The sequence below is a fragment of the Xyrauchen texanus genome, chromosome 20 (genome assembly GCF_025860055.1).
Source record: "Xyrauchen texanus isolate HMW12.3.18 chromosome 20, RBS_HiC_50CHRs, whole genome shotgun sequence".
In the NCBI taxonomy this organism is placed as follows: Eukaryota; Metazoa; Chordata; class Actinopteri; order Cypriniformes; family Catostomidae; genus Xyrauchen; species Xyrauchen texanus.
The window spans coordinates 14,235,059-14,256,599 of record NC_068295.1 but is presented as its reverse complement, the minus strand read 5'-3'; the positions used below and the strand labels follow the sequence as shown (position 1 = coordinate 14,256,599).

Below are 21,541 nucleotides of genomic sequence, written 5' to 3'. Positions count from 1 at the left end.
ACAGAAGCTTTTCAGTATTACAGGTGCATTTAGTCTGTTTGTTCTGCCTGAGGTGAGTCAGTCGGGGGCCAGGTACAGAGGACACACATTTCTTAAGTCCTATTAAAGTTTCATATATCACCATGCCTCCTCTCTCCCTCTCTATTGGTTGAAAGTTTGTGTGTTTGTTGTTCCCTGTAGCTCTCTTGGTTGCCGCTCGTATGCATGAGTTCTGTCGCACAGTTAAGGAAGTTATCAGTGTGGTGAAAGTGTGTGAGGCTACACTAAGGAAAAGGTGAGATTCCATCTTCAGAATTACAAATATTGTGGGTAAATTGTGCACAGAATGTGGCAGTGTGTTAAAATTATAGGAATCTATCAAGTGTTTTTTCAGAAAATCACCATATTCATAATCGCAGTATGGCTTTCTATTTTTATGTAATATCATTTATCATTTTTTTACTCTTTTGTGACACTTGTGTTTAGGCCCCATTTTGCTCTTCTGTTGTGTCTTGACCCATGGTGTGTTTGATTGACAGGCTGAATGAGTTTGAGGATACACCCACCAGTGAGCTGACTGTTGAAGAGTTCATGAGAGTTGATCTGGAGCAGGAGTGTGACCCGCCGTCTTACACAGCTGGACTCAGGAAGCAAAAACTAAAACAGGTCATGGATCACATGGCACTTTTACTCCATAATTTTAAACTCACCCACACATCCATCCATCCATCCAAATGCATTAACAAGTTTATACGCCCATCAATCCATCCATCCAAATGCATTGACTAGTTTACATGTCCATCCATCCATCCATCCAAATGCATTTACTAGTCATCCATCCATCCATCCATCCATCCATCCATCCATCCATCCATCCATGTGTCCTGAAACATTGGTCTAAAACGTTCTCTGCTTTCCTCAACATCCCATAGATTGAGCAGGAGCTTGAAAAGAAAGTTGATGATATTGAAGGTACATAGAAAAATTCACACAGGATTTTAAGCTCTAATTTACGTAATGGATCTTGGCACAAACTCAACGCAATGTGAAGATTGACTAATGACGTGTTACTGTGTGTGCACATTTGTGTGTGTTCTGCAGGTGAAATCTGTGGATATCAGGATGAGATTGAAGTAGAACTGGAAAGCTGTAGGCCCAAACCCAGGGGAATGTATGCATCCCATAGCAAAGAAGGTACAGCTTTCTCATTCAAAAAGTGTATTTGTTGAAAGCATTTGCTGTCAAATGATCATCCTGTTTTCAGAATTGCTCTTTGTTTGGCAAGAACTGCTGCTCTTCTGAAGAACAACACAGCATTATCTCCAGAAAGTGTTACATCCCTCTTGCAAAAATTCTTTGTTTACATTTCTGTCCAATTAGCTCCATGTTCGGCACTACCCACAGTGCCAGCAATCCAGTGCGTGATATCCCTTATGGAGTGATTACAGGAGGAAACAAATTAAGACTGCGCGCGTGGGATTGTTTGTGTGTGCGCGCATCTGAGTTTGTCTATTCATGCGTGTCTGCACGTACTGTATGTATTTTCATTTTGTTGTATTTGTGCACTTGTGTGGTTACGTGTTTTTGTGTAATTATTTTCTCCCCATGTCAGCTGGATCACAGCAACGCTCAAAATCAATGGGCAAAAGAGCTTCCTGTTTTAATTACCATGATGATTCATTTTATAATTACAAAAATAAATCCCTTCTTTTTATTCAGGCAGCCATATCGATCTATGTAAACCCTTGGTAACAAAAGTGTTCAAGTCAGCTGAGAAGATGCAATGTTTGTGTTGAGTATTGAGTAAATTGATCTTTTACTGTGACTTAATTATTTGAAGGTAAATTCTAAATGTGATCAATGGCAGAATTTCCCAGAGGGGTGTTTATTTTTAAGCTTGTGATGCAAAAGGTGGTATGGCAATGTCTACTTTGTCATAATTGTAATTTGACGGGTTTTGATTTGCTGTACAAAAAAAAGACATACCTTTTTTTGTTTGTGTGTTAATCATCTTTCTTGCTCCTCTCTTTACAGATGATGTAATTTCCTTGGCATCCTCAAGTGTCCTTGATGGTGATAATGAAGGAGAGGATGAAGAGCTGAGGGCAGCAGCTTCTCACCTGTGTGAATCTGTATTTGTTGAAGGGGAGGATGGAGGTGGGAATGAGCAGCAGCGAGATGGAGACAAAGTCTCTCCATCCAAACGGCCGTCATTAGCGGTATTGCTTGGGACACTGCCCACTGCGGCCAGTCTGGGCCTGTCGGAGTCCATCACCAAAATGGGAGAGGAGAAAGAGAATGGTAAGAGTGATTCCACTTTCCAATTGCATTCAAGCTTATTCCACATTTACACTTTATTTAATTACTGACCAGCAAACAAATAAAGGAAGGAAGAGGAGTGGAACTGAATTGACTCCTTTTACAATTAATGCACTTTCATTCCAAATTCACCCTTCATTCACATGTGTGCTATTATGACATGAGTATAGGAAGGCAAGTGGAACTGAAGTTACTTCTTTTCAAAATATTCTGTTTATCCATTTTCAATCCAACACAGACATTCACACTTACCCAGCCTATGGAGAACAGAAAAGAAGAGTGACTTTACAGATTTAGTTGTGAAATCATTACAGATTTAGTTGTGGTTATTGCATTAATGTTAGAGAAAGAGCAAGAATAAGACTTTGTTAATTTCAGGCAGATGAGCTGGAGCTGGTTAGTGCCTGGGGATAGAGTTCTGGCAGGTTGCCAGATTTCGTGATTGGCTGTGTGCACAGGTTGTCATGTGTTTGATTGGCTGTGCTGTTTGTGGATGATTTGTATGGGGCGGAGTAAGTAGAAGCCCCCCTCTGCTCTTGAAGTACTAATTATACGCAGCACCTTGTCTTTAGCGCACATCTTTCATCCACCCACTTGGGGATGTTGTGATTTGATTGCCAGCGAGACCCTAGCTTGTGTAGTGTGTATTTATTTGGTTTGGTTTTGAGTGGAGCTTACCTCTGAAGCGAAATCATGACTTGTATAGGAGAATAGGGCTTTTCTGTGCTTGGTTGCCCAATTCAATTTTTATATCGTTCGATATCGATATTATCACTATATAATTCACATTTGCAAATTTTTGGGAATTTCCAAGTTGGCAGAAGAAGAAAACAAAATAGTCAATACAAAAATGCAGAGACAGCCAATGACAGCCAGAGACAGCCAAAGCAGTGGTGTCTGATACAGGGTTCGTATGGGTGCTGGAAATCCTTGAAAATGCTTACATTTTAATATAGTGTTTTCAAGGTTTGAAAAGTGCTTGGATTTTGGAAAAAGTGCTTGAAACTGTAATTGCATTGCTTTCATAATAATTTGCTATCTTACTGAATAGTTAACTTTTTAGATGAAATAAGCCTAATTGCTTTTGCCTTTTGCATAAAACGAAAACAACTCCACACAAGTCTGCTCGTGTGGCTATGGTGTGATCTGCTGGTCTTTTTTGATGTGCGCCCTCTGATGGAACAGAGTGGGAGATGACAACATGCCGGGAGGTTGGCTGAGTGTTCAATGAGTGTTGGCTTGAGAAAGAAAAATACAAATTACGGTTAAAACATTCAAACCCAGTTCATGTATTTCTAACTGGCAAAAATTATTTTGTGTGCCCTCTAGTGTAGAAACACCAAAATAGTTGTCATAAATGTCAGAAAAATATGCAATGAAATAACTCAATCTTTTGCTACACGAGTATCTTTTTTTTGCCAGCCAGGCACATTGCTAGGTGACATAGCTTAGTGATAGCAAGTAAAATACTTCACTGTTTAACCAGAGTCGCACATATCAGTCATCCACAATTTTAGTTTAGTTTTTTTTTTTTTTTTTTCGCAGTTTAAAACGTAATTTGTATTTAAGGTTAGATGCATAAGGAGTTTTGATTCTAATGGTATAAGTTCATAAGCTTACCAAATACTTTTTCACATTCACAAAGTAATTTCCACTCACATTTGCTTGCACGCTAGAGACCAGTTTTCACATTGTTGCATGATGTTTTTTTTTTAATAGCACAATAACATCTGATTTAATATGATGAAGTATGTATATGTATGTAAACGTATAATTTACCACAGTTGTAAGGTGCTGGAAAAGCTTGAAAATGCACCTTGAAAATGATTGAAAAGTGCTTGAATGTGACTTTGGAAAAGGTGTAAGAATCCTGCTGAAAGATCTTCTACCAAAATATTTAAAAACATTTTTTTTGTTAGTTTTGAAGCATAATGACAGCATATCATTTTTACATTCAAATTATTTTTGTATTTCTTTACATTCAGATAGCAAGTATGGGGGCATAGAAGCCCTTGTGACTGAAGAATGATACTGTATGGGGGGTTTAGGAGTAACTCCTGATAGAAAATTTTGAAAATGTAAAAGTCTGAATGGACCATTTTTATATTTTCATTAAAGTGAGGAGAAACTAGGCTACAAACTAGTAATTTTATTCTCTTTCCTTGTCATCCATGCCAGAGATGATGGCATCTGATTAATTTCACAAAATGAAAACAGAAATATATTTGTTTGTTATTAAAGGCTCATAACATGCTGATTAATAAAGCCAAATTTAGAAGTAAAAATATTATGGTCTGAAGGCGCTCTGGAACCACATTAACTTAATGTGGCGCCTCATGTGTTCTCACATACAGGGGATTGCACATGAAAACTAATGTTGAAGATCTCTAGCAATCTGCCATTTATTTAAACTTGTCAAATATATTTTTTTTATTTGGGCCTTTAACATATAGATTTGTGGGCTCCTGGTTGGTGTTCAGGCTGTTTGCTCTAGGCTAGCTCTTTTCTGTCTGCTCGCACTGTTTATTTTTAGGTGGGCTCATTGTTGAACTTCAGACAATAAGATGCTTGTTAAAATGTTCAAGTTCCTGTGTGTGTGTGTGTGTGTGTGTGTGTGTGTGTGTGTGTGTGTGTGTGTGTGTGAATGTTTGTGTGAGAGCTGGATGTTCTTTTTTGAAAATGCAGTGTTTGTGTGATGTGCAGTGTAAGTGTTGGATCAGTAAGAGAAAAAGAGGCACATTTACAACTGATAAATTCATGTGACCCAATTTATAATTGTAATGTAAATTCTAATGCATCTTACTGAAGATCGCAGCAAAGCATCCTCTCCTCAATCAACTATTGTGTTAAAACAAAGGATTCCAATTTACAGGTGGCTTTAAAATAATTATTGTTCAATCAAAAAAATAATTTTTAAAGCCAAATACATGCACGAGACTTCACTGAATATATTTGGTGTGCTTGGGGATGGGAATCGTTTGGAATTTTAGATTTTTCTTAAAGATTCCATTCCATTCACGATTCTTTTAGTACTTTAGAGGAATAAATGTATAAGATCACATCTTGACAGTAGTCTCCTTGGTGATCACGGTTAAGCATGGTTATACTTCAGTGAAAAAACAAAAGTTATATTTTGATCTGTTGTCACCCAAATCCATCTGGAATGCTTCAGAAGGCATTGATTAAACCAGGAGTTATATGGGTTATTTTATACTGATTTTATTTAATTTTGGAGTTTCAAAGGCCTGATCACCTACAGATCTGAGATATTCTTCTAAAAATCTTTGCTTGTGTTCAGCAAATGAAAGTCATACATGTCTTAAGATGGCATGAGGGTGAGTAATGATAAGATCATTTTATTTTCTTATGGCCAAAAATATTATCAGAATATTCTTTTTTATATCGTTCGATATCGATATTATCATGATATACATTCGCATTTGCAAATGTTTGGGAATTTCCAAGTTGGCAGAAGAAGAAAACTAAATAGTCAATACAAAACTGCATTTAGGACCCAGAGACAGCCAAAGCAGTGGTGTCTGATAGACCTTCTACCAAATATAAAAATATTTTATAGAGTTTATCAATCAAGCGCAGTTGGACATGAATGTTAAAAAAATTATTTGTTAGTTTTGAAGCATAATGACAGCATATCATTTTTACATTCAAATTATTTTTGTATTTCGTTACATTCAGATAGCAAGTATGGGGGCATAGAAGCCCTTGTGACTGAAGAATGATACTGTATAGGGGTTTAGGAGTAACTCCCTGAGAGAAAATTTTGAAAATGTAAAAGTCTGAATGGACCATTTTTATATTTTCATTAAAGTGAGTAAAAACTAGGCTACAAACTCTTCTTCTCTTTCCTTGTCATCCATGTCAGAGATAATGGCATCTGATTAATTTCACAAAATTAAAACAGTAATATATTTGTTTGTTATTAAAGGCTTGTAACATGCTGATTAATAAAGCCAAATGTAGAAGGAAAAATATTATGGTCTAAAGGCGCTCTGGAACCACATTAACTTATGTGATGCCTCAAGTGTACTCACATGCAGGGGAAAAGAGGCAACGTGTGCAGAGCAGGACAGGGCATAATAACATTCAAGAATACAGCATAGAAAGATCAGATCTGATGTACTCAGCACTGCTCACTAGAGACGATGAGAGGGCACAACCATCGTCATGATGTCACAGTCATCATCAGCTGATATAGTTCGGGAACTAAGCTGCACTGATCGTGCTGTAGATTCAAAAGAACTGGCTCAGTCATTCGTTTGAGATTCGAACTACACTCGTGCTGGGTTGCCTGCTGCTGATCTAGTAGCAGTGTTGCAATACCAATGAGTAGTAGTGCAGGAAACACTGTAAGAGTTTTAATTATGGTTTTCAATTTGCATGAGAAGAATGTACACAGTTAACAGAACCGAAAGTCATAAAAGTTTGGTTCTATTTTTCAAAATGGAACTGGTTCTGAATAAGAACTGGTTCTTTGTTCTCAACCCAGGTATGCTTGATGTAAAAAATGCATTGACACAGAACATGTAAAGCACATCCCACATTCATAATGCAGGTACTCGATTTAAATGATGGGCATTCTGCTAAAAACCTCACGTATGTGGTAAGATTAAATTTGCGTGTCGCAACCTTGATGAAATCAGATCAAAGGTGATGCATGGAAATGCCAGTTCGAAGCATTCGTGATCGGATCACCTGAGCTGGATGTTAATATCAGGTTTAAACATGACCATAGATTTATAAATGGGTGTTTCTTTATCCACTCCTATTGCTTCTGTCTCTCTTTTTATAATTTGTTTCTTGGGCTTTCTCTGTTCTAAAGTAAATTCTGTTCATGGAGGTTGTCAGAGGGATTCCCCTTTTGTGTGTGTTTTAGAGAGAGACCCAGTGCTGCTGTGTAATGCTTTGTAATTCTGGGAAGGCCTGTGATTTTAACAATACACAGGGGTAATGGCAAAGCAGTTTGTGTGTGTGGGTGTGTGTTTGTCTCCAGATGGTCACTCACTGTGCAGCATTCTCACCTTTTGAGCTTCTTTATGTCTGTTTCAGTTTTTCCTTTCACTTTATTGATTAGTCAATAAATTAGACAAATTTTTTGTTTGTTTTTTCGTCCCTCTGGTTTCTGTTACTGTCACAGTATTTTCTTGTTCTGTGGTTGTTTTTAACAGAAGGAAAGTGGATTGATCTGCTCCCCCCCTCTCCCCGATCTATTTAAACTCTCCCCATCTGTTACAATCTTCCTGGATCTTCAAACCAGGAGAAGAGAATAGACTTGTTCATTTACAATAGGAAAGGGGAATACAGTGGGAGGAAATGGAGAGAGAGGAGGGTAGGGAGAGGTGCCTTTCAAAAGAGAATGAAAGGCCGAGTAAGTTTGTGAGTGACATTTATTATTTTAGCTCGTTTTGAACATATCCTCAGGACAGCTGTTGGACAGATGGGCCAAAAGTGGCAGTAATGCACATTCATAAGGATTTTATAACAGACACAGATGTGCTTTTGTCAGTTTTTATACCATGTTCTTAAACACCATGTTTAGAATCATGTCACAGATTACATGGATTTGAGGTGCCCTGTCCATTTGTGTGATTTGAGACTACAGTATATGTTTTGCACCTTTTTGACTGTATTCAATACAATATATTAGGAATGTAGAAGAGTAATTCAGCTTTAAATATTTGATTAGTACTACTCGAATATTACATTTAGATTTTCCTTTGTGCCTTTGCCTGGCGTTGGCAATAATTAAACTGCCTCTCTCCTAAAAATTGCTGTTATACTCAGTAGTTGGCCTAAAAAGAAAATTGTAATTTAAAGTGACCATATTGCTTCAGAAGGCTTGGAATGTGTGTTTCTATGAGTGCAAATGTTTTTGCGTTTTGTCATTTTTAAGTCCATTGACGCATAGTTAATTTTTATATAAGAAAAAACTGAATGTTGAACTTAAATTCCTAATTTCAAGTAGTCGATTACTTGTTATCTGCTAGAGTATTCGAACGTACGTAAAATGCCCATCCCTACAATATATAGATTACATCTCAATATATTTGTATTGGATCTGAATTATTTTTTTATTTTTCAGTCATACAAACTGTATGCTTGACAAAACAGCCATTGTAGCCAAGTAAGTTTAAATTGACATTGCAAGAAATTAAATACGCAAAAATCAAGGCATTTTCCACATTTTTGAACGTGTATACGTATACAATTTTTTTAAATCTGATATATTTTAACAGATTTACAAAAATGAATCACACTTCCCAACTCTAATTTTTAAGTTTAGTGGAGATATACTATTAATTCATCTGTATTAATGCTCACATACCTACAATATTTTAAATCAACAGCAAAATGTTGTGAATATATTGTGAATATTCAATATTTCCCCAAGCCGTAGGACTTCGATTGATAATATGGGTCTAATTTTAGAAAGTATTTTTTTTTTTTTTATAGATAAGAAATTATTGTCATAGCTACTTTCTACTTGTTTTAATTATTATCATGACAAATTCTTGATTTATGTTGTCTACTCTTGTTTTCCTGTTGTTTAATGCTCTTCATAGTTTTCTTTATCTTTTGCTAATTTTATTTGCTTTGTTTTCTCCTAATTAAATTCACCAAAGTGTCAGTTTAAAGCACTGACAGTGAAGTGATGTCATCCTACAGGGATGTTACTGCGATCTCTGTGAAATATGACAACATAAGTGTGTGACTGACTGACAGGAGTGTAGAAGAGAAAAAACTAATGAATACAGGAGGCACTATCCATGTGATAGACACATTCATTGTACCGATAACATGCGCTGACAGAAAAATCTGTGCTTGCAGCCCCCTGTGAGGCTGAATTCCTGTCTAGGTTTAACACCTGAAGCGCTCATGAACATGTGTGAAAGCTCATGAATAAAGTCTGTTCATACCATTTTCTCTATTCCACTATTACATTTAAATTTTATCGTGTGTGTGTGTGTGTGTGTGTGGGACTGGCCCTCCCCCATGTTTGGATATACAGTAGAGTGTGAAAAGGCACATGCATATTCTCTCTCTCTCTCTCTTGCACTCTCATTCTCTCTCTCCAGCCTCTGGGCTATATAGGCAGTTTGTAGCAGGTGTGTGAGTGGGCGAGGGGTTTCCCTGGGGAAGTCAAAGGGGTAAGAAGGGGTCAGTTTTTAATGAGCCTGTTCTCCTCCAAAAACAATCCTCCCCGTTCCACTCTTATTCCATGTCTCTGCATCTCCATTGTCCATCTTTTCCTTTCCCCAGGATTCAGTGCTTGTTCTTCTGTCCAACCATGTCAGTTTGAGTGACGTTATCAAATGATTACATTTGGTGAGCCCTGCTTGTTTTGAATAGTGAAGATTGTCCAGGGAGAGAAAGAAATTGTGTGTCTGTCTGTATTACCTGGAAGTATCTTTATGTCTTTAGTCGGACACGATGCTTGACGCTGAACAGGTGTTGGTGTTAGTGAAACCACAGCAGAGAAAAGAATGGCCTTTGAACATGCACACTGAACAAACGTAGAAGCACTAATGTGTGGGTTGACAGCATCATTGAAAAATGTGGCCTCAGGGTGGAGAGGTTTTTTGATTGAAGAACAGAGAGAGGAATAGATGAAGAAAAAAGAATGATGGGTGTTAGGTGTAGTCTCTCATTTGTTTCCTTCTCTGATTTTTTTTTAACTTGGCTCTTTTCTACCAAACTCATGCTGATATTCGTTTCAAGGTGGTGCTCGTCTGTTGCTCTGTTGGGGGGGTCTGTGTACCCCTCTCTGAACGGCCCTGCGTTTTCCACTTACTAGAGAAACTTATGATTATGTCTTTCAATTCAGTGTCATGCCAGCTAGGGTTGTTTCTGGTTCCAAATTTTTTCAGATTTCTCTAAACTATTCCTTAATGGTTCCATTAAAGTGATTTCTTTTGAGGAAAAATATTTGGAAATAAATGCAATTTTTTTTAGGGCTATACCTGAATGGATGTTATGTGCTGCCATAACATTTGAAAACTGATAAAAGCACTACAAATATATAGGCAGGGGTGGAAAGTGTACTGAAAAATCATACGCAAGTAGAAGTACTGTTACTTCCCAAAAAATGTAGAGTGAGTGGAGTAAAATTAGCTATCCTAAAAATGTGTAAGTTACTCAATTAAGAGTAAACGAGTAGCTCATTTAAAAGTACTTATGAGTTGCAAAACCTATGCCCCATTATAATGAACACTGTATGCCAACTATGCCAAACACTACATTAATCTGATTCCAAAAAATAAAAGGGAGACATGTAACAGAAATAAAAAGATAAAAAAATAATTTTCAATACACTGATCACCATTTTAAATCGTAATGTTTGAAATAATTACATTAAAATCAGATTGTGTAAGGACTAAATTTCCCTTAATGCCGACTGAGCGTTATTGTTGTGCATAAAACATGTTCAAACAATGCAAGGAATGCAAAAAAATGCTAAATAAGCAGGATCACATGGCACGTCATGTCCTGCACAATAGAGGAGGTAGAGCAGTCATGGGAAAAGTTGTTTGGTACAGGGGCTACATAACGCTTAAAAATGAATAATTCACCCCAAAATTAAAGTACTCTTATTTAATCACCCTCATGCCATTCTGTATGTGTATGACTGACTTTCTTCTGCAGAAATTAAGATTTTTAGAAGAATATCTCCACTCTTTTGGTCCATACAATGAAAGTGAATTGGTGCTAAAATATTGAAGCTCCACAAATCGCATAAATCAGCATAAAAGTAGTCTAATCCATGTGCCTCCAGTGGTTTAATCCATGTCTTCAGAAGCGATATGATAGATGTGGTGAGAAACTCAATATTTCATTCTTTTTTACTAATTGTCATCCCTGTTCAGTCAATCTCCACTTTAAATTTCACTTTCTTATGTTTTTGGTGATTCACATTCTTCATACATATCGCCCCCGATGGGCAGAGAGAAGAATTTCTAGCAAAAATTGACTTAAATATTTATATATTTCTCACCCACACCTGTCATATCAATTCTGAAGTCATGGAGCATCAGACATTTGGCACCCCTTTATATGCTTTTTGAAGTGTGACAATTTTGGCACCCCTGAGATGTAAACTATGCTTGAGGCATTCTCCAGATCCATAACAGTTGGCACCGTTCAAGTTTTTTGTGTGTGATTTGATTTGACGGGAGTCACGAGACTCTCCCTAGCCAATCATGTTGATAGATAAAAATAAAATCAGGACAGGGAAGTAGTGAACACAGATGGAAAATAGTGCAGTAAAAATACAGTTACAGCACTTAAACAAATTTTAAACTATAAGTACAATTCTTGGGAAAAAAGTAGTTACAGGAACGTGAGTATTTGCAATTCGTTAATTTTCACCCCTGTAAATAGGAATATAATAAGAGATGCCTCAATATAGGGCACAACACTGCTTATCCGCACACTGGGCGCAGAATGATGAGCTGCAATGTAACGGAATGCTTGGATTCGCAGGGAGATGCTAGCTCTGAATTCAAAAGTATTTACGGCATCCACCATTTATTTTTCTTCTACAATTTTTTAAGCAATCCATTGTCATACGCTCCACCATAAAGAATACATAAAAATACTGTCTTTTAATCTGTCCACTACACCTCACAAATAAATCTGGGAACAATGCATTTTAATGGGAACATTGCTTATGTTTACAATAGATGATTTAAAGTATGATAATAACTAAAGTTGAAATGAATCGTTGAATGAGGTGAATTTGTACACATGCAATGCTTTAAATGAAGAGGATTAATTGAAATGCAACTTCCCGAAATTTACCACGCTGATCTGCACGCTTGAACGTTCCAAAAAGTTAATTCATCCATTTAAAAACACCACTGCTAAAAAAATATTAAACTCACTAGTTGGTTGTTGGATGACTAGTGGAACATCCTGTCCCATTTGTAGGATGTGTACCTTTTTATATGACTTCTACATGTTTATATCCATAATTTTCAGTAACCCTTGGTTATTAAAATTCTCCTATACAGCCGATTTAAGTTGTGTTTTTGTTGGATATGAGTCTGATAGTTCGAATTCCTCTATTATATTTGAAAGTCCATGTGTAGCCCCAGTTTTACTTGGAATCATACTCAAACTCTGTCTGAGATGCCTGGCGAAGCACTACGTGGACACCGTCCTTAACCATAGAAACGGATGCAGTAACCAGCCAGGCATAAGCACAAGAGATTTTCACATTTAGGCTTACACCAAAAAACTCTCTGTATAATGTTTATTATAGATAGATAGATACAGTTGAAGTCAGAAGTTTACATACACTTAGGTTGAAGTCATTAAAACACATTTTTTAACCACTCCTCAGATTTCATATTAGCAAGCTATAGATTTGCCAAGTCGTTTAGGACATCTACTTTGTGCTATAAGTAATTTTTCCAACAATTGTTACAGACAGATTGTTTCACTTTTAATTGATAATATCACAATTCCAGTGGGTCAGACATTTTCATACACTAAGTCAACTGTGCCTTTAAGCAGCTTTGGAAATTCCAGAAAATAGTTTCAAGCCTTTAGGCAATTAGCCAATTAGCTTCTGATAGGCAGTGTAATGAATTGGAGATGTACCTGTGGATGTATTTTAAGGCCTACCTACTCAGTGCCTCTTTGCTTTGCATCGTGGGACAATCAAAATAAATCAGCCAGGACCTCAAAAAAACCTCAAGTCTGGTTCGTACTTGGGAGCAATTTCAAAATGCCCGAAGATATGACATTCATGTGTACAAACAATAAAATATACACCATGGGACCACGCAGCCATTATACCGCTCAGGAATGAGATGCATTCTGTCTCTTAGAGATGAACGTAGTTTGGTACGAAAAGTGCAAATCAATCCCAGAACAATGGCAAAGAACTTTGTGAAGATGCTGGAGGAAACAGGTAGACAAGTATCTATATCCACAGTAAAACGAGACCTATATCGACATAACCTTACATTCTGCTCAGTAAGGAAGAAGCCACTGCTCCAAAACCACCAAAAAAATAAATAAATCTAGACTATAGTTTGCAAGTGCACATGGGTACAAAGATCTTACTTTTTTGGAGAAATGTCCTCTGGTCTGATGAAACACAAATTTAACTGTTTGGCCATAATGACCATCGTTATGTTATGGAGAAAAAAGGGTGAGGCTTACTAGCCGAAGAACACCATCCCAACCTTGAAGCATGGGGGCGGCAGCATCATGTTGTGGGGGTGCTTTGCTGCTGGAGGGACTGATGCACATCACAAAATAGATGGCATCATGAGGAAGGACATTTTTGTGGATATATTGAAGAAACATCTCAAGACATCAGCCAGGAAGTTAAAGCTCGGTCACAAACTGGTCTTCCAAATGGACAATGACCCCAAGCATACCTCCAAAATTGTGGCAAAATGGCTAATTGAGAACAAAGTCAAGTTATTGAAGTGGCCATCGCAAAGCTCTGACCTCAGTGTGATTTTGTGGGCAGAACTGAAAAAGCGTGTGCAAGCAAGGAGGCACATGCCATTCAGTTACACCAGTTCTGTCTGGAGGAATTGGCCAAAATTTCAGCAACTTTTTGGTTTGACCCAAATTAAACAATTTAAAGGCAATGCTACCAAATACTAGCAAAGTCAATGTAAACTTCTGACCCACTGGGAATATGATGATAGAAATAAAAGCTGAAATAAATCCTTCTCTCTAATATTATTCTGACATTTCACATTCTTAAAATAAAGTAGTGATCCTAACTGACCCAAGACAGGGAATGTTTTCTACAATTCAATGTCAGGAATTGTTAAAAACTGAGTTTAAATGTATTTGGCTAAGGCATATGTAAACTTCTGTCTTAACTGTGTATACACAGTGCCTTGCAAAATTATTCAGACCACTGACCATTTCTCTCATATTGATGAATTACAACTGGTACACTGAAATTTAATTCTGATTGATGTTTTATTTTAAAACACAAACTCAAAATCAATTATTGTAAGGTGACATTGTTTTTTTTGTTGGGAAATATTTTTATGAAAATAAAAAGCTGAAATATCTTGCTTGCATAAGTATTTAAACCCCACACATTAATATTTGGTTGAGCCACCTTTTGCTGCAATAACTGCTTTAAGTCTTTTGGGGTACATATGTACAAGCTTTGCACACAGTGACGAATTGATTTTGGCCCATTCTTCTCGGCAGATTTGCTCCAGGTTGTTCAGGTTGGATGGGTGATGCTTATGGACTGCAATTTTCAAATAGTGCCACAGATTCTCAGTAGGATTAAGATCAGGACTTTGACTGGGCCGCTGTAGGACAATTATCTTTTTGTTCTTGATTTACTCCAATGTTGCTTTGGCCTTATGCTTGGGATCATTGTCATGCTGAAAGGTGAATTTCCTCACAAACTTCAGTTTTTTAGTGGACTGAAACAGGTTCTCTTGCAGTATTTCCCTATATTTTGCTTCATCCATTAGTCCTTCAATTCAAACAAGATGCCCAGTCCCTGCTGATGAGAAGCATTCCCACGTCATGATGCTGCCATACTTCACTGTAGGGATGGTGTGTCTTGAGGCATAGGAAGCGTTAGGTTTGCGCAACACATAGCTTTGTGTTTTCGCAAAAAGCTCTATCTTGGTCTCATCTGACCACAAAACCGTCTCCCACATCACTGCCGGGTCACTCAAATGCTTTCTGTCAAACTCCAGACATGCTTTCGGATGGTACTTTGAGTTACAGCTTTTTCTTTCCACCCTCCCATACAGTGCAGCGTTATGCAGTGCTCTTGAGATGGTTGACTGGTGTACCATTATTCCACTCCCAGCCACTGAACTCTGTAGCTCCTTCAAAGTGATTGTTGGCCTCTCTGTGGCTTCTCTCACAAGTCCCCTTTTTGTTAGACTGCTGAGTTTCAATGGACAGACTTTTCTTGGCAGTGCCTGGATGGTGTGGTGCAGCTTCCACTTCCTGATAATTGATCCAACTGTGCTCCCTGGGATATCCAAACATTTGGACATTTATTTTGTACCCTTTCCCTAATCTATGCATTTTTATTACTTTATCTCTAACTTCTGTGGAATGCTCTTTGGTCATCATTTTCCTTCAGATTCACAGCCTGAACAATAATCCTTCAACAATGGGGTTTTTATCCAGAAAATGTGATTGCAACTTTAATGATTCACAGGTGGATGCCAACGGAGAGCAACTGTGTCCTCGTTAGGGCAATTTCTTTCATCGGTATAACCTGGCATCTTCCACAGCACAGGGGTTGAATACTTATGCAAGCAACATAAAACCAATGTCACCTAAAAATAATTTAATTTGAGTTCCAGTGTTTTAAAATAATATATCAAACAGAATGAAATTTAATTGCACCAGTTGTAATTCACTAACATGAGATAATTGGTCAGGGGTCTCAATACTTTTGCAAGGCACAGTACTATGCAAAAGTCTTGGGCACATAAGAGGTTTCACAAAAACATTTGTCTTAAAATGGTTATTTATATCTTCATCTTTAATGTGTTAATAGGAAATATAAATTTTAGACTTCCAAACATTTATTTTGAAAATAGAATAGAATATATGAGTCCTACGACAGGCTAACAACAAATATGGGATCATATTTTAAGAAAAAAGGAACAAACGGGTCTCTGATCGACCACCTCCCCTCATCAGCACTGTTGTTGCCAGAAATGAACAGCCCTAGCAGCCGACTGAAACAAGTAGAGAGGAGGGGAGCAATAATGATCACCTGTTGCTTGTTACCACTCTTGTTAAATGCCGAATAACTCTCTTCTCTCACTTCTCCTTGAGAGACCCGTCTCTATTCTGTGTCCCCGCATGTAAATAATATGATAAACGTCTCTCAAAGGACTGACAGCACCTCTATTGTTCGTTTACCTAGTCATTCATGTTTAATTATAGGTCTGTTTTTTATTTAAACCACCTCTGCTGCAAGTTTAAAGTTAATCCCTAACTGAGATTTAAATAAGAGATTAAAGTTTTGGAGCAACAGGACTAAAGTTAATTCAGATTGATTGTGAAATTTAAATCGGGATAAAATCGATGGTTAAAATCTAACCCTGATTATTTAAAAAACATTGTTTAAAGTTTGGTGCAACAGAATTATCAGATAAACTTCTCAGATAAACTGATATCATCTTAATTTATGATTAATCCTGGTTCGTGAAACTCACCCTAACTCCTATAGCTTTCAAGCTACATCCACCAAACTCCACACAGACATTTTAGATCTTTTTTTAACTGATCAACTTTCAGTCACACAACAGACAAGAAGCGTCACGCCGCATCGTAGCTAGGACACTGCACAGATTTCAAACACATGTCGATGCGGATCAGGTGGCAGACAGTACACAAAAGTAACCAAGGTTTTTCCCTTCTTCAAAAATGAACAAGGCTAGATGAAATAATGTCCTTTGATAATGATTTGGGTTGAATTTAATGGAAAATATTGCATTTTGTGGTGCGGTAGAAATTTAAGCATCCCCTGGAGTTGTAGCAGTGTGCGTACATTCATAGAAAACAATTGTTTTGAATTTTAGAATGAACAATGTCGTCTGCCAGATGCGTCCGTTATGCGACCCCCTTTATGGTTTTCACACAGCGGATGATCAAAAATGTTTAACTCCCATAGACTCAACACTCACAGTGTGTTCAAATGTGCCAATCGAACACTTGTGAATTCAGTCTCTCTCGCTGTCTTTCTCTCTGTCTGATGGGGTACCAGTACCCATTTGGTAGGTGGATTTGTAGTTGAGCTGTAGTTTTTCATTGAGATTACACAGGGATGAGAAACCCCCTTTTTTCCTTTTTCTCTTTATCCATCTACTCTTCTTACATCCAGCTGCACCTGGTACAGTCTCCGTCTATTGTGGTTTTATTTCTCCTGTTGTAACTAATCCACACTATTCACATTCTCACCACATCAGACACATATGAGTCATAGACACAGTCACAGTATGTTTTAATGCATGCTGTTGGAGAACTCTGTGTGTGTTTTGTCTGTGTGTGTGAAGATCTGAGTGCTAAGAGGAGGTCAGGTTTCCTGACTCACGGGATCTTCTGGCATTTAGGGCCCCTGCTCAAAGGCGAGAAAACCAGAATTTCCCTCACATTCAGTTTTTTTTTTTCTCTCCACTAACCCCATCCCCATTACGACACATAAGAGAGAGGCTCTATAAAGCAAACCTCTGAAGCGTTGCCAACAATCTCCAGGCAGCAAGAGAAGAGAGTTGGACTGGGGGAAGGGAGGAACTGGACCTGGAAAATAGGAAAAGGGAGGAGGAGGAGGGAGAATAACACTGGAAGTTGCTACTGTAGAGCTTCTGTTATACTGATCCCAGCAGCCCAGAGGACTTTGCACTAAGACTAGCTACAGGCCAGAGACCACAGAGAATCTCTCTTGCACTCACACACACACACACACACACACACACACACACACACACACACGCACGCGTATGCCCTGCTTTCAACATGATTTTAGAGAGGGTGATTTTTAAGAGGTAGTTCACCCAAAAATTAAAATGTTGTCTTCATTTACTCACCCTCATGTTGTTTCAAACTCATATGACTTCTTTAGAACACAAAAGGCGATGTTAGGCAGAATGTTTTGTTCAGTCACCATTCACTTTCATTGCAGCTTTATTCCATACATTATATAAATATATAATTTTCATTTTTGGGTAAACTATTCCTTGAAGCATAACTATTATGTGTTTCTCTTTAAAGTCAATCTAGATAGATTAAATAGTCAGTGCTCTTCGTTTTTTCCTTTTACAAAAATGGTTATGTTTTTTGGCTTTGAAATACTATATTGATGTTGCATCATAGAGCTGTGTAGTGTTAGGACTAGGGATGCTCTGATACCTGGATCGGTATCGGCTGTGATACTGAAGCATTTAGTCTGATTGTGTATCGGTCGGACAAGCCTGATCCAAATCCGATACTGTGTTAGTCATGTTTGTTACTGTCAAGCTAAAAAAAAATGACATAAAAGAACCATAAATCACATTTAAAGTAGTTAATATGACTCATCCATTTTATTCAAAGCCACTTGAAGACATGTGATACCTCTGTGAATCACAAAAGGGTGTTTAATAAATAAATATATAAAATGCAGGAGCAGCATTTTATGTTTACAAATTATTATTATTTGTTTACAAATATTAATAATATTTAAGTTGAATGGGTTCCAAAAAAATAACTGTGAACGAAAAGTGAGCTGATATCTTACAACTAATTTGAACAAAAAAGAGATCTGAATCCTTTAAAGTACAGATACAAGTTGAAAGATATTTGCCAAAATGACTTACTTTCTACTGATGACTTATACTTGAGTTTACTGTTAATTTTGCTGCTACATTATCCAGTATTCTAGTTAATAATTAAGTGTTTCTTAATAAGCTATACATTTATATTGATATAATGTGCAGTTAGAGGTTTGTGTTTCTTTACATATTAAAGAGCACACCCAATTAGTTCCACACAATAATGTAAAGATATTTTAAACTGATTATGCAAAAAAACAACACTAGGATCGGTATCGGCCGATACAGAGATTTCCAATATCGGAATCTGATCGGAAGAGAAAAAGTGGTATCGGTGCATCCCTAGTTAGGACATTGATTTTTAAATTCATATCAGAGTTAAACATCTGTGCACAAATGTATTCAAATATCAGCTGCTTTCTGATGTTCTCAACAGGGATGTCAGTTTTAAGTCAGCATTACATGTCTACTGAAAATGAAAATGCTTAAGTGTTTTGTTTGTTGTTACCAGATGTGGAGATGGAAAATGGTGAGCTAGACCTGAGTGGTATCGATGACGACGAGATTGATCGGGTGAGTTTTTACCTCACCATGGTAAAGGCATGTTAATGTGCTTTGATACGAAATAGAGAGTTGCAGAATTGCAAGTCTCTGTGCTGTCCTATTTGACATAATCTGCTAAAGTTACAGCATTCAGCACTCCCATGACAGAGTGAGTGTTTTTTTTCAGTATATCCTCAATGAGAAGGAGGTTAAGGTGAAAACTCAGCTGTGGATGATTCAAAATGCAGATTACCTCAAAGAACAAAAAGGTTGGTGTTCATTTTACCCTTGACAGATTCATTTAAACCAAGCAGGCACTTTTAATTGTTCATGGCACTAAGTGTTTTCTTTGTATTTTCTTCAGAAAAGGAAGAAAGGATAGCAAAGGAAAAGGAGCAGGGTATATATAAGGAGCGGAAGGTAAAAAGATTTTTAATATAGAGTTGTGGGTGCCAGGGTCACAAATGTATGTGTGTTTTCCTCATTTCCATATGGGTTTGTCTCATAGCCTAAAAAGCCAGCACGGAGGCGTGAGCCCATCAATGCCAGCACTGCAGACGAGGCCATTGAAAAGATGCTAGAGCAGAAACGCATCTCAACAAAAATAAACTACGATGTCCTGAAAGACTTGAATAAAGCAAGCCCCAAAAGTCCCACCCATCAGCCTGAAGAAGCTTCCACTAAAGCCAAAAGAACCCCCCAGACCTGCCAGCGGAAACCCCAACTGCTTTCCCCCAAGAAGGGCACACATATCAGCAGCTTTGGCAAGAGGTATGGGGATGATTCTTCTCTTTTTCTCTCACATCCTTCCTGTCTTGCAGGAATTTTTACTCAGACTTGTTCCTTCACATTCTGTTCTAGTTATGGGTCAAGCCTGAAGGGTTTGAAACCTGTTTGTTTTTGTCAGGATATTTATTATTACTATTATTATTTTTCGTGCCCTAAAACCGATCGTGCAGACCTAACAATAAGGCCTAGCGACTTGAAACTTTCAGGGATGGTAGTACTCCGGCTGACTAGCCAATCCATATACATGGAATCAGCCCATAGGTGGCTCTTTAGTGGAAAGAAAATCACAGTTTGGGCCATAACTCTTGAGCCAATTTTTGCTCCGGCCCCTCATTTTCCCACTATTTTTGATTGTTTGAAAAAAATTCTAAATGAAATCGTCCTAGGCCATTCGCCTGATCAGAACCAAACCAGTGCAGAAATATTTCAATATATGAAAAGTTGTTAAAGGAATTCTGAACTTTTGATTTTTCGTCAAACATTATGCCAAAACGTGGGTTTGGCAACTTTTACTAAAATGGTTTTAACTTTTCAACGGATTGATATCACCAAATTAGGTACACTTATTTTTGGGGTTGTTCTGAGGACAAAAACAAATGAAATTTTTTTGCCTCTTGGTGGCGCTATAATATTTTTTTTTAAAAATGGCTCTTAACTATGGAACTGTTGGTCTGATCGACTGCATTCAGCATCTTTGTCCAAGGTGCCACCATGTCTATGAGGACAGTCGCATATCTTGAAAAACATTGTCGCCATCGACCAGTCAGCTTTTAGCAGCTATTTGAAAAAGTTAAAAAAGGCATATCGAAACAAAATACATTTTTGGTTGTAATTTTTGAAAGGAATTACATTTTATCACCACATTTTTACACATATGTATAAGGCCATTCTGAAAAAAATTTGACGTCAAACAGATTTACTTTAGGTCTGCACCAAAAGCTCTATTGTTTATTGTGTCTAGAAGTCTCACAGTCACATTTTTATTCAGAGTAGGAGTTCAAACTTTCGTTGTAGTTCTTTACTATAGTGAAGAGTTTTTCAATTAAATGTAGCAAATGTTGAGAGATCTGTCTTAGAAAGGGTTGTTGGTGTGTTCAGTCTTAAAACAGATCTTCTCTCACTCCATACACCCTCATCTTTATTCGTTTGCCCAAACCTTTTTTTCACTGGACTCCACTTCAGCTTTTTCTCTCTCCCTTTTGCTAACTGTAGTCTATATAGATTACACAAAGGCAAGGTACATTACTAGACTGAAACTGTGCATTTTCTTATACCATCTTTTCACATGAACATGATTTTCTGTTGATTTAACATTTAGATAATATTCAAACAAGGTGCATAAAGGTTTGATTTAGTGAACAAACACTTACTTGCTACACAGAGTTTGCCTTCAAAACTCATTGAAAATTTTTTTTCAAATGAGCCATATATGCTTTGCTGTGGCTTTGTGTGTTGCAGGTTTTCAGTCACTCTGACCACATGTGTTTGTGTTGCTCTTTCTTGGTGATGCTGGTCCATGCTGCCAGAATAGACCATATTGCCATGTTGTTGTTTTTTATGAACATGGTACCATGGCAATAGCATGGTTTCTGGACACTACCATGATGGTAATC

At 37.4% G+C, this 21,541-nt stretch overlaps 1 protein-coding gene across 3 annotated transcripts in view; it reads left to right on the top strand.

Moving 5' to 3' along the window:
* brf1a (BRF1 RNA polymerase III transcription initiation factor subunit a) overlaps nucleotides 1-21,541 on the top strand; it is a 70,434-nt gene that overhangs the window by 30,669 nt on the left and 18,224 nt on the right. For all 3 annotated transcript variants that reach the window (XM_052150988.1, XM_052150986.1, XM_052150987.1), the window contains 9 exons: nucleotides 181-274; nucleotides 519-645; nucleotides 912-951; nucleotides 1,081-1,173; nucleotides 2,014-2,280; nucleotides 19,108-19,169; nucleotides 19,327-19,408; nucleotides 19,504-19,559; nucleotides 19,648-19,910. In XM_052150988.1, coding sequence (XP_052006948.1) covers nucleotides 181-274; nucleotides 519-645; nucleotides 912-951; nucleotides 1,081-1,173; nucleotides 2,014-2,280; nucleotides 19,108-19,169; nucleotides 19,327-19,408; nucleotides 19,504-19,559; nucleotides 19,648-19,910 — 1,084 coding nt within the window. The remainder of the gene's footprint in view (nucleotides 1-180; nucleotides 275-518; nucleotides 646-911; nucleotides 952-1,080; nucleotides 1,174-2,013; nucleotides 2,281-19,107; nucleotides 19,170-19,326; nucleotides 19,409-19,503; nucleotides 19,560-19,647; nucleotides 19,911-21,541) is intronic.